Source organism: Cebus imitator, unplaced genomic scaffold, assembly GCF_001604975.1.
Source record: "Cebus imitator isolate Cc_AM_T3 unplaced genomic scaffold, Cebus_imitator-1.0 Scaffold208, whole genome shotgun sequence".
In the NCBI taxonomy this organism is placed as follows: domain Eukaryota; kingdom Metazoa; phylum Chordata; class Mammalia; order Primates; family Cebidae; genus Cebus; species Cebus imitator.
The window spans coordinates 2,402,144-2,415,830 of NW_016107523.1; the positions used below are offsets into that span (position 1 = coordinate 2,402,144).

The 13,687-nt window shown below is 39.5% G+C and overlaps 1 protein-coding gene across 9 annotated transcripts in view; it reads left to right on the forward strand.

Moving 5' to 3' along the window:
- DMD (dystrophin) overlaps positions 1-13,687 on the forward strand; it is a 2,133,401-nt gene that overhangs the window by 1,402,954 nt on the left and 716,760 nt on the right. For all 9 annotated transcript variants that reach the window (XM_017548497.2, XM_037745683.1, XM_037745686.1 and 6 more), the window contains one exon: positions 4,874-4,982. In XM_017548497.2, coding sequence (XP_017403986.1) covers positions 4,874-4,982 — 109 coding nt within the window. The remainder of the gene's footprint in view (positions 1-4,873; positions 4,983-13,687) is intronic.

Sequence of the window (13,687 nt, forward strand, 5' to 3'; positions counted from 1 at the left end):
TTTTAACTATTGTATACTACTTCTTAGCATGCATCGATCATATTCAGTTATTCATTTCCTTCACATACATACCCATGTTGGCCTCAATTCCCCATAACACAGCAACAAATTTCTTATACTTCCTTATGATCTTAAGAATGGGAGAGAAATTTCTCTGGTATACACTGATGAGGGAATATGATCAGCAGAGTATTTTGTTTGTTTTTCTATTTTTTGTTTTTTAACTTATGCCTACCTTTCTGTTGGCAGTCAGCAGCTGCAAATTAAGTTATACCTCTCTGATTTGGACAAGGCTTATATTGCCTTTGTTACCACCTAGTCCCTATAGGGACCTGAATTTGTGACCCTGGTCTATGAGATTAATTATTTGTTTATTTGGAGACAGAGTTTCACTTTTGTTGCCCAGGCTGGAGTGCAATGGCATGGCTCACTGCAACCTCCACCTACTGGGTTCAAGCGATTCTCCTGTCTTAGCCTCCTGAGTAGCTGGAATTATAGGCATGTGTCACCACACCTGGCTAATTTTGTATTTTTAGTAGAGATGGGGTTTCTCCATGTTGGTCAGGCTGGTCTTGAACTTGTGATCTCAGGTGATTCTCCCATCTTGGCCTCCCAAAGTTCTGGGATTACAGGCGTGAGCCACCATGCCTGGCCAAGATTATTTTTAAAATACAGTTTGGTTCAAGAATTATAATAGCCTAATAAGGCCAGGTATGGTAGCTCACACCTGTAATTTCAGTACTTTGGGAGGCTGGGATGGGCAGATCACTTGAGTCCAGGAGTTTGAGACCAGCCTGGGTAACATGGCAAAACTCCATCTCTATAAAATATACAAACCACAACAAATAAAATAAAATAAAATAAAATAAAATAAACAGCCAGGCATGATGGCATGCATCTGTAGTCCCAGCTACTCAGGAGGCTGAGGTGGGAAGATTGCCCAGAAAGTCGAGGCTGCAGTGAGCTGAGATCTTGCCACTGCACACCAGCCTGGGTGACAGAGTGAGACCCTGTTTCAAAAGAAAAAGTAACCCTAATAAAATGATTGTACACCTGGAAAACCTACATAGGCTCTTTCAAGTCCTATATATATATATATATATAATTAAAAGTAATCCATGAAATATGTGTAGTTCACATTGTAATCAAGTTGGGGAGAGGAAAACTCATTTATTTCTTTCTTTTAGCTTGTATTAAAGTAGCCGTTTTTCTTTTTTGAGATGAAGTCTTGCTCTGTTGCCCAAAGTGCAGTGCCACCATCTCAGCTCACTGTGATCTTTACCTCCTAGGTTCAAGCGATTCCCCTGCCTCAGCCTCTCAAGTAGCTGGGATTACAGGCATGTGCCACCACACTTGGCTAATTTTTTGTATTTTAGTAGAGACAGGGTTTCACCATGCTGCCTAGGATGGCCTCTATCTCCTGACCTCATGATCTGCCCACCTCAGCCTCCCAAAGTGCTGGAATTACAGACGTGAGCCACCACGCCCCGCCTAAGTAGCCAATTTTATTTAATTTGATTCTGTTCAGAAATATTTACTGAATTCCTCTTATTAGGAAGCACTGGAATGGACATAAAGAAAACACCATATAAGGCAATGAGGACTCAGTCCTGCCTCATAAAGGGCACATAGTTTGACTGGAGACACACACACCGACAGGGTAGACTGGAAGAAACAACTTGATGGAAAGTTTCTCTTTATTGTTTACCAGCTCAAAATCTCAACTATCATAGGCAAGAAACACACACACAAACACACACACACACACACACACACACACTCACACCCCTCTACCTTTTTCTGTATGGCCAAAGCCTTCAGTCAAGCTGAACCACTTCCTGATTCAATTACAGCTAGTGCTCGACTTAACGACCACGATTGGTTCAGACAGACCAGTCGTAACACGATTTGGTCGCAAGTTGAGTAGGCTATATGCACGCGGAGATGGTAGTGCTGCCGGAAGCTGGTCCACACTGTCGTACGCCCAGCTGGGCAACGTTTGCGCTGCCAGACGCGGAGCAGTCGTGGCTAGCGATTGCGGTCGTAAAGTTGAATGGTCTTAAGTTGCATAGGTCGTAAGTCCATCAATACCTGTACCATGTTAGCCTCCCAGCTGGTGTCTCTGCTCCCCTCTGATAAAGCCTCCATGATGCAAAACACAAATTATATCATATTGCTCTTCTTCTCTAAACACTTCAGTCTACGCTGTGGTTTTAGAAGATAATCGAATAATCCCACATTACAAGGCCTTAATAAATTACATTCTTGCAGGTCCATATCATTACTTATAAACACCATTGTCTAGATAGCCAGGACACACTGCATTTATTTGAAAAGGCTCGATACCTCTTGCCATTTTGTACATGTTTTTCCTTCTGTCTGAAATGTTCTTTCTCTGGCACTCAAATGGCACCTTCTGAAAACTTCCTAGTCATCTTTCAGGATCAATTCAAATGTTAGCTTTTGCGGGTAAACTATTGACCTCTCCAGGCTGAGTTAAGCTGGTCCCCCAAGGTCTCTTTTTGAAATCATCATTTTTTCCTAAAATCTCTGTTCTGATTTACTTACATGTCTGTGGATGCTAAGAGGTTACTAACTTCAGTTTCATAAGCTTAGTAACTGGCACAAAGTCTGGCACAGAGTAGCCCCTGAACATTTTCTTCTGGAATAAATAAATTAATGGTTTCATTGATATGATTAGCATAAAATTACAACATGTATATAAAATATTCCAGTTAGGTTGGGTTCATTGCCATTCTCATTTACTTTAAAGATTCTTCAGACTAGAAATGTAATTTCTGCTAATGTATTTATTTTAACCTAATCCAACATCAATAAATTATTTCTATTCCTCGTAACATAAGCATTGGAATTTATGGCGATATATAAATGCAGCTATTATCTCTCATAGGCACTGGTAAAGGTTTTGTGACTAGTGCTACTATACTGGTAAGGTCTTGCTGCTTGTAGGGAACTAAATATTTCAGTGGCTTACCGCAGTAGTTTTTTTCTTGCTCACATGACAATCAAGCGTATGTGTTCCTAGTCAAGCAGCTTTCCTGCATGTGTTGTTACAGAAACCTAGGTCCTGCTCATCTTCTGCCTCTGCCTGCCATTCCCTTGGTAGCCTTTCTCTGCTAGCGTTTTTCAAGAGAATTAAATCCTATTGAAAATTATCTGAGGGCCTGTTATGTTTCCAAGAATGATACATATCTAGTCTATCATAAATGCTCAGGTAACTGATTAGGTATAATAGATATCTTAGGATCATGGACAATCAGCATCAACATCTCTTGGAAAATTGTTAAGAATGCAAATTATTGTATCTGGAAACCATCATTCTCAGCAAACTGACACAAAAACAGAAAAACAAACACCACATGTTCTCACTCATAGGTGGGTGTTGAACAATGAGAACTCATGGACACAGGCAGGGGAGCATCACACACTGGCATCTGTTGTGGGGGAATAGGAGAGGGACAGAAGGGGGTAGGGACGTTGGGGATGGATAACGGGGAGAAATGCCAGATATAGGTGACGGGGGGGATGGAGGCAGCAAACCACATTGCCACGTATGTACCTACACAACAATCCTGCATGTTTTGCACATGAACCTCAGAACCTGAAGTGCAATAAAATATTTTTAAATGCAAATTATTGGGCTCCACCCAGTATCTACTAAATCCAGAACTCTGGGGCTGCTATGCAGCAATGAGCAAGGCCTTCAGGTGATTCTGTTGATCCTAAAGCATGAGAACAACTGCTCCAGGGCATTAGGAATTAATTCTCTTCCCAGTGAGTTGTAAAGATTTGCTGTAGGACCTTAGAGTCTTCTTCTTCTAGCAATGGAAAGGAAAATCCTATAGAAACCTCACTCAATTTTTTCAAAACCTCAGCCCCAAAATGACAACACTTCTCCTCACATTGTACTGGCTGTGACTTATCATGTAGCTGCCCAGTGAGATGGAACCAGCTCAGGAGAACCTACTGTTACATTGCCAGGCCTTTTTTGAGCCACTTGATGTTATCTTGGTAATTTAAATTTGACCATGGTGGGAATATTTACACCACAGAAATTTGCAAACACTAAAAACAAGCTGTTTTTAAACACCCTGAGATCAGAAATCCAGTAGATATACATGTACCAGCACACCACTGGCCATATACAGGCGTGGCTGATGCCATGGGGAGTTCTGCAGCTAAAATAGCTTTTCAAATTTATCCTGCTTTGAGCAAATTAGTCAGGCCTTTATACCCTCACCTTGATCAGTCACTGAATGAGGGCTTCCTTGGGAAAATATATGACCTTGGACAAGGCAGCTCTCTGCAGCTGAGGTAGTCCCTGAAGGGACTGACCCCTGAAGAATGTCTACTGACATCATTTCTATCATCCAGAACAAGAGACTTTCCTTGAAGGGGGCTCTGAGTAGCATATTCCCATGTCCACTGTAGCTGTTCCCTTTAAGAGATTCTAATATAATTGATCTAGGGTGAGCGAGGACATTAGGAATTTTCTAAAGTTATCTGGATAACTTAAGTATGCAAGTACAATTGATACTCTTCAAGAATTAAGCCAGTTGCTAAGAGGGAACTGTTTTTGTTTTTTTGTTTTCACTAATATTTGCACTCTATTTCCTTTGAATAAAATTGCGCCTGGAGAAAGAGTTTGTATGGAGCAATCGATAAATATTTGTAGGGTGGTTGGCTAAAATAATAATTCCTTTAAAAGAAATTCTGCCCAATAAAGTTAATTTAGAAATAAAATATAATAGAAATCCAATAATATGTTCACCAAATGGATTAAAATGTTCATGAATTAAGTTATCTTCAAGGTGTTACTCGAATAAGTAATGTGTATGCTTTTCTATTAAAGAGAAAGTTAGAAGATCTGAGCTCTGAGTGGAAGGCAGTAAACCGTTTACTTCAAGAGCTGAGGGCAAAGCAGCCTGACCTAGCTCCTGGACTGACCGCTATTGGAGCCCGTAAGTATACTGGATCCCATTCTCTTTGGCTTTAGCTATTTGTTCAAAAGCACAACTATGAAGTGATCTATGAGTGAGAGAGAAAATTCGTTTCAATTCTGAAGACAGAGATAAACCTTTATGTTATTGACTATGTAAAAAGTCTTCGAGTACGTTCCTTGGAAATTGACTTTGATTCAAAGTGTTGCATGACAACAGGATGTGGGGAGTGTTCTCTGGAGATACATGCATAAGGAAGAGAAGAGCACAGGGGAGATTGTGGGAGAGTCTGAAATGTGATTTGGCTGCAACAGACACCTAAGGCAGTCTCATAGGAATGCTAAAGCTGGGCTGGCTCTGCAGAGCTGTCCTGAATTGCAGGCAATGGGCCTGACCTTTGTATTTCCTGATCCAGCCAGCCATTGGCCATGGGCTGGCTGCCACCTGAGAGTGGAAGGACAACTTGGACAAGTTTTCTGAGGCCGAAGGCAATTCTTAGTAAGGAACACCATTAACAACCGATATTTCTAGAATCCAGGGATGTGTGCATTGTCCCTGAAGAGGGATTCAGGATAAACTCCCTGAGTATTCTTTAACACTAAATACATGAGGATGCCATCTCAGTGAATCCTATATCATTTAGATAATATTCTTCAAATATGTCTACAAAAATCACAGATATCACAGAAACACACACAGTCCTCTTAGCACCTCCCCCTGTCCCACTTGAAAGCAATTTATGAGCTCTTCCATTTTTAGTTGAAGAAAAAGAAAAATGGATTGGGAGGACCACAGGCTGACTTGGGGAAGGCATATTTCTTCATTTAGCTATAGTTTAAACTTTTGTTTTCACTTCATATTTTCAGTCTATTTTATTTTTACTTCCTACTCAGTTGTTGATAGAAGTTATTCATAAATTCTCGTGGCAATGTTAATGCTGACTTTGACTCTCAGAGGAAAGAAGCCAGAAAACTTCTTTGCTGTACCATTCTATAATTAGGCAGAACTAAAACCATCTTTGGGTGCTTTTTTTGTGTGTGTGTCCCTTGTCTACTTTTCAAAGATCAAATGATTGAAGCATTAAGGCATGGTCACTGGTTCTTCAGGTAAAGTTGATTTTTATTATATATCAAGTAGCAAAATACCGAACTGGAAGAATCACAGCTGGGGTAGAGCAATCATAATTCCTTAGAAGGCATAAATAGTGTTTGAATTAAAAGAAGTCCTACAATCTGGAGACAGCACATCTCATGTGCCCCCCAGAATTACTGAGCAGTCATCAGAGTTAGATTTAATGACTTTGGAGACTTGGAAAAGATATGTTAGCATTATGGATTTTTTTGTAAATCTCGGACAGTAAAATTGCTATATCAGGGTTATATTCAACTAACTATAACAGGTTTATTTCTTTTTATGAGCTGTAATTTTTTATTTCCTCAGCAAATATGCAGTTTGTTCCTATATTATCATTTATTGGTGTCTGTTTTCTGACTGTCTCTGGTATATTCAGCCTCAGATGCTGTAACTGTGGAGAGATTGTCTTTCAATGATTTTTTGTAAGTTTGTTGAACTCTGAACTTATGGATGTATGCCTCATATAAGCCACTTTACACATGGTAGGAAGGTTCTAAAACCAGGGCACAGAAATCCATTTAATGTGTAATTTACCCAAATGTAACAATAATGTTTATTAAAAAACTACATTCAAAGTTCCAGTTTTGATTTTCAGCAACATATAAAATTCATCCACTTAATAAATATTTATCAACTTCCATGTATTGAGCATTATACTGGTGCTGAGAGTACAGCCTAGAATAATATTAAAGTGGCTCCTTTCATAAAACATATATTTTAATTGAAAGAGAAAGACAATACACTAATGAAGAAAATAGATACTATCTCAATAATTATAAATGCTATGGAGTATAGCCTACAGAGTGATATCAGTGAGTGTTTGTTAGACATGCAGAATCTGAGGCCCCTACCCTAGACCCACTGAATCACTATCTGCATTTTAATAGAATTCCCAGAAGATTCCTGTGTACTTTGACTTTTGAGAAACACCATTACAGAGACCAACTAAGCAGGGAGAAGGGATGAGGGTATTGCTGTCTATAGTGTGGTCAAGGAAGCTTGTCTATTAAGAGAACATCAGAAAACTGATGTAAGTGAGGAAGTGAGCCTGGCGTATTTCTGGGGAGATTATTCCCGGCAGGGAGAGAAAATACTGAGCAATGATACCAAAGTAGGAACGAGATGGCGGAATATTAAGAAGATTAATAAAACTGGGAGAGTAGGTGAGAGGAAGTGTGACAGAAGCCGTGACAGATGTTAATCTTTCATAGCTCTGCCCTACTTCCTTCTCCCCAATACGAGGGTCTCATCTTCCCCACCCCTCTTGTCTTCTCCCCACGCCCTCAACTTTGCTGCCAGTATGAAGAATCTGGGAATACCGTCAGCTCCAAGCTATTGGTGATAGCTGGTGGAGTTGTGGTAGGAACTCAAAATGAATAGAGGGAAAGAGGAATTTTCTCAGAAGCAGGTGCTTTCCATCCTCTTTAGCAAACTGACACGGAGCTCGGCGTAAAGTCAAGATGTTAAATACACAAATGTTGAATGAAAAAAAATCAACAGGTAGTCATTTACATCCAGAGCTGCTCTTATTAAAGTAAGACTATTCTTTATTCATTAGTGCAGTGGTTCAACTATCAGAATAAAGAATTGTTTCTATCCTGACTTCCTGACTTGCAGGAAGTTAATCTGAAATAAATGCAATATAAAAAAAGAAAATCTAATTTGTATTATGCTTCTTATATATGTCTATTATTTCATGTACTGTATTACAATACCATTGAGTTTGTAATTCATTATAGTAAATTTTTTCCATTGCATTCCTACTATTGAATGTGTAGCTTCTTTAACATATATGTCTTTATCCTCAAAATAATTGCAAAGTATATATAGTTATATATAATTTTTAAAGATAAGGAGCCCAAGGTTTAGAGGGGAAATAGCTAGATTAGGGTCACACTGCTGGAAAGCAACCAAGCCAGGGTTTCACTCCAAGTGTGTCAAGCTCCAAAGCCTGTGTTTTGTTTTGTTGCTACGATTTACACTATCTCTCTGTCCAAGAACCTAATGGAAATTACAGATACGGATGCAGCTGGCCAGTAGTTAATATAATTTAACTCAATCTTAAATGTATCTGGAGTAAAAGTGCTATGTTTCCGTGCCTTCTCTTCTCTTCTCTTCTCTTCTCTTCTTCTCTTCCCTTCTCTTCTCTTGTTTTCTTACTTTCTTTCCTTTCTCTTTCTTTCTTTCCTTTCTTTCTTTCTCTCTCTTTCTTTCTCTCTCTCTTTCTTTCTTTCCTCCCTCCCTCCCTTCTTTTTCCTTCCTTCGCTCTCTCTCTTCTTTCTTTCTCCTTCCTTCCTTCCTTCTTTCCTTCCTTCTTTCCTTCCTTCTTTCTTTCTTTCTTTCTTTCTTTCTTTCTTTCTTTCTTTCTTTCTTTCTTTCTTTCTTTCTTCTTTCTTTCGTCTTTCTCTTTCTTTTCTTTTCTTTTCTTTTCTTTTCTTTTCTTTTCTTTTCTTTTCTTTTCTTTTCTTTTTCTTTCTGAGACAGAGTCTTGCTCTGTTGCCCAGGCTGGACTGCAGTGGTGCAATCTCACTTCAATGCAACCTCTGCCTCTCAGATAAAAGCTGTTCCCTGCCTCAGCCTCCAGAGTAGGTGGGTTTACAGGCACATGCCACCACGTCCAGCTAATTTTTGTATTTTTAGTAGAGACGGGGTTTCACCATGTTGGCCAGGCTGGTCTTGAACTCCTGACCTCAAGTGGTCTGCCTGACTTGACTTCCCAAAGTGCTGGGATTACAAGTGTGAGCCACCATGATTCTCCTGTTTCTATGTTTTTTTCTACTTAAATCATTCTATTGTGAAGACGCTTGCATGCGTATGTTCATTGTGGCACTGTTTACAGTAGCAAATACTTGGAACCAACACAAATGCCCATCAATGAAAGACTGGATAAAGAAAATGTGGCACATAGATGCCATGGAATACTATGCAGCCATAAAAAAGGATAAGTTCATGTCCTTGGCAGGGATACAGATAAAACCAAAAACCATCATTCTCAGCAAACTGACATAAGAACAGAAAACCCAACACTGCATGTTCTTACTCATAAGTGAGTGCTGAACAATGAGTACACATTGACACAGGGAGGGGAACATCACACACTGGAGCCTGTTGGGGGGTGGGGGGCTAGGGGAGGGATAGCAGGGGGTGGGGTTATTGGGGAGGGATAACATTAGGAGAAATACCTAATGTAGGTGATGGGAGGGATGGATGCAGCAAACCACCATGTCATGTGTATACCTATGTAACAATCCTGCAAGATCTGCACGTGTACCCCAGAACTTAAAGTATAATTTTTTTAAAAAAAAAAGTAGAAAAAATTGGTTCACTCTATTTGAATTTCTTAGAACCATAGAAATCCAAACTTGGAATAATTATTACAATTATTATCTAATTGAATATTCTCCTTTTATAGGTATAGAGACTGAGGCGTAAAGTTGCTTGTTTTGTTTTATGAACACTAAACCAAACCACCCTGTGTCTGCTTACTTAAATTATAAAATATTATAAGGTGGCCTTTCCTGTGCTTTATAAATTATTTTAACTTTCAGGACAAATGAACATCCTGGAAAAAAAAAAAACTTACAATTTTTGTTGCTTGGACACCTGTCCAAATCAGTTTCTATTATTGCATAAAGCACCCCAAAACCTAAAAGTTTAAAACAAGAGTTATTTACTGGCTCATAATTCTGTGTGTCGGCAGTTTGCTCTGTGATTAGCTGGATAGTTATTCTGATGATCTTTCTTGTTGTTATTTATGTGAATGCAGTTTTCTAGCAAGTGAGCAGAAGCTAGATAGTCTAAAATTGAGCCTCTCAGATATCTGACAGCTGACTGTTGGTTGGAGAACCTTGGTCCTTCGTAAAGCCACTCATCATCCTGTAGGCTGGACTAGGCTTCATTATATGGTATTCTCAGGTCAGCGTTCCAAGAGAGGGAGAGTGGAAGCTACAAGACCTCCTGATGCCTAGGCTTTGAAACTTACACAACATCGCTTCTGCTAAATTCTACCGGTCAAAACAAGTCAAAATATCAGGCCAGATTCAAGACATGGGTAAATTACTTCATCTCTTGAAAGGAGGACCTACCACATCATGTATCAAAGGGGCATGCATACTGGGATGAAAGTTTTTATTGTCACCATATTTATACACAAATCACTGCATTGGGGAAAAGGAGGGAAAGTGCAGATCAAAGTGTTGGTCTGAATCCAAGGCTCTTTTTCAGTGATTCTCAAAATCTACCATGCATTAGAACCATCACACATGTATACCTATGTAACAAACCTGCATGCTCTGCACATGTACCCAAGAACTTAAGGTATGATTTTAAAAAAAGAACTATCTAGTTCTTAGCAGAGGATAGATTACTAGGCTTCAGCCCCAGAAGTTCTGATTTACTAGCTCTGGGGTGAGACTTGCATCTATTTTTTTTTTTTTTTAGACAAAGTCTTGCTCTGTCTCCCAGACTGGAGTGCAGTAGCACAAACTCAGCTCACTGCAATCTCCAACTCCTGAGTTCAAGCAGTTCTCCAGCCTCAGTCTCCTGAGTATCTGGGATTACAGGCACCTGCCACTTCACAATGTTGGTCAGGCTGGTCTTGAACTCCTGACCTCAGGTGATTCACCTGCCTCAGCCTCCCAAAGTGCTGGGATTACAGGTGTGAGCCACCACACCTGGTCGAGACTTGGATCTCCAAGGACATATAGTGACTGGGGAAGAATAAATTCATTTTTTCTTCTGTGTGCAGCAAGGAGTGAGATTCTAATGTGATCCAGTGTGAATGCTAAAGGGAAATCCATGTTACTTTAGCACCTCTACTCCCCATACCCCACCCCCACAAGTATGTTATAGCTTAGAAGTTTAAGGAGATGGACAGCACACTAAACCAGGCAATATTCGCCCTACAGGGCTGTTCAATGTTCCTGAAAGAGACCTATGGAAAGAAATAAGTTCCTCTAGAGACTTTCAGAATCATTTAGGTAGACAGGGCTTTGCATGGGTCTGAAGGCTTGCATGGCAGATGTAGGCAAAGAGCCAGCAAATCTGGTTGTAAATGTCAATGTGAATCCTTTTTTATGCACAGGCTGCTGGGCCTGAGAACGTTAATGTTCTACAATACCTGATTTAGCATTTCTGAAAGAAATTGCATATAGACATGCTTAATGTGAAGACTCCAAATCAGGATATTTGATTCAAATGTCTCTTGGTAATAACTATGGAATGAATAACCCATTGTATATAGACATATAGAAGTGCCAGTTAATAGAGGTTTCTAGTTGATTAAACACTAGTAAAATCATCTCTTCCTGAAATTAAGTTTGGAGAGAGCAAGTCTCAAGTGTAATTAGGAAAGCACAGCATTGGAGGTCAAGAAGACTATATTCTAATATCTCAGTTGTGCTATCAAGCATATAAGGCATCAACACACTATTTCTGCAAAGGGCCAGATACCAAATATTTTCTGCTTTATGAGTCATGTGGTCAACTCTGTCACTGTATACTAAAAGCCATAGACAATACCTAAATAAGGGGCATGGCCGTGCTCTGATGACACTTCATTTACAGAAACGAGGCAGGTAAGATAGATTTGGCCCTTAGTGGACTACTCATATCCCCTTAGCACTCATCCTTCCTGTAAACCATGAGGCTTCCAACTACAAGTACCAGTGACTCTACCTGAGTCCTTTCTCTGGCTGTAGGAGTAGCCCTCCCACTTGTAGAGCAGGCTGGATGCCGGGGAGGAGACATCTCTGGAATTGTACCTAACCAGTGGACAGAAGTTGGTAGATAAATGTATTAGTCTTCATAGTTTTCATACTGCTATGAAGAAATATCTGAGACTGGGTAATTTATAAAGGAAAAAGAAGTTTAATGGATTCACAGATCCACAAAGCTAGGGTGAAAGGCAATCATGGTGAAAGGCAAAGGAGGAGTAGACGCATGTCTTACATGATAGCAGGCAAGAGAGCATGTGCAGAGGTACTGTTCCTTATAAAACCATCAGATTTCATGAGACTATTCACTAACAGGAGAACAGCAGAGGAAAAACCCACCCCATGATTCAACTACCTCCCCTCTGGTCCCACCCATGGCATGTGAGGATTATGAGAATTACAATTCAAGATGAGATTTGGGTGGAGACAGCAAAACTATATCAATGAATATCCTAACTTCTCCTCCACTTGGGTAGGACGCCTCCAATGCATGTTCCACACTAAAAATCTCCATTGGATTGAGCAGTTGACCACAATGATAAACATGCTTATTAGCATGCCTTGTGTAGGCTTTCTTCCCATGTATAGGCTTCCTTCCCATTTTGGCAAAACCTGGACCCAACCCCATATCTTCTGTGTTTGATTTCAGTGCTCTTCAGTATTCTTATATATCTCAACTTTGTTCCTTGCTGAGACAAAGATGACAGATATGTATATCTTCAGCTCTACAGCTCTGTCTTTTCCTGTACCGTGGCTTTCTGGGATCAGCTCCCAATTAAATTGTTTGTATGTAAATCCTTGTTTCAGGGTCAATTTCTGGGCAAACCTAAATTAATATAAATCTTAGAATTATTGCCACAGTTATACTTTTTGAGTAAGTTATGTCACAATTGCCATTTTACAGTTGAGATAACCAAGGGTCAGAAAAGTTAAATAATTTGCCCAAGATTACAAAGCTGGTCAGTAGCAGAGTGAGTATTCAAAAATAAGTCTCTATGATTCCAGAGCTTATGCTATTAATCAGTACACCATATACCAAGCAGTAATTTATTTGTCTTCATTTGAATTTTTTGAAGTCTCTATTTAAATTAAATATCAAATACTCACACATATGGTTATTTATACATTTTTATTTGAACTTCACTCACCTCTCCAAAGTTAAAGAAAGCATTCCATTTCCATTGCAGTGATACTTTAAATATCTGGGCAATTAAAACATGAGGTTACTTGGCATTTAAATGTACTCGTCGTACTATCCTTTTTTTTTTTTTTTTTTTGCTTAAATGGCGAGGAAATGATTAATTTATTTTGAAAATACCCTTCATTTTTCTGCAGTAATCATTTTTTTGTATATGTGAAAATGGACTTCATTTATCTGCAGTGAAGGAAAAAGAGGACAGCAATTAGTTCTTACATTCTTATTCCTCTCTTGGGTCCTGATCCTTCTCATTAATAGAAACATGGCAAGGGGAGGAATGTGTAACCCACACACTTTCCTGTTTTGGTTATGTTTCCATTGTTGATTCTGCTTCAGGTGAACCTTTGGAATTAGGCAAATAAATTTCAGTGGAGCCAAATATTTTTCTTCCTCATTAACAGATGATTTCTCAGAATGGCTATACTATTGATTTAATAGTTACAGCCTCTAAACCTTGAAAACTTCCTCAAAGTCTAACGTGTCAGGAGCAAGCTATTGTACAAAAAAATGTGAAGACCGTTGCCTGGGCGCAGTGGCTTATGCCCGTAATCCCAACACTTTGGGAGGCCGAGGCGGGCAGATCACGAGGTTAAGAGATGGAGATCTTCCTGTCTAATATGGTGAAACCTCGTCTCTACTAAAAATATAAAAATTAGCGGGCATGGTTGCATGAGCCTGTA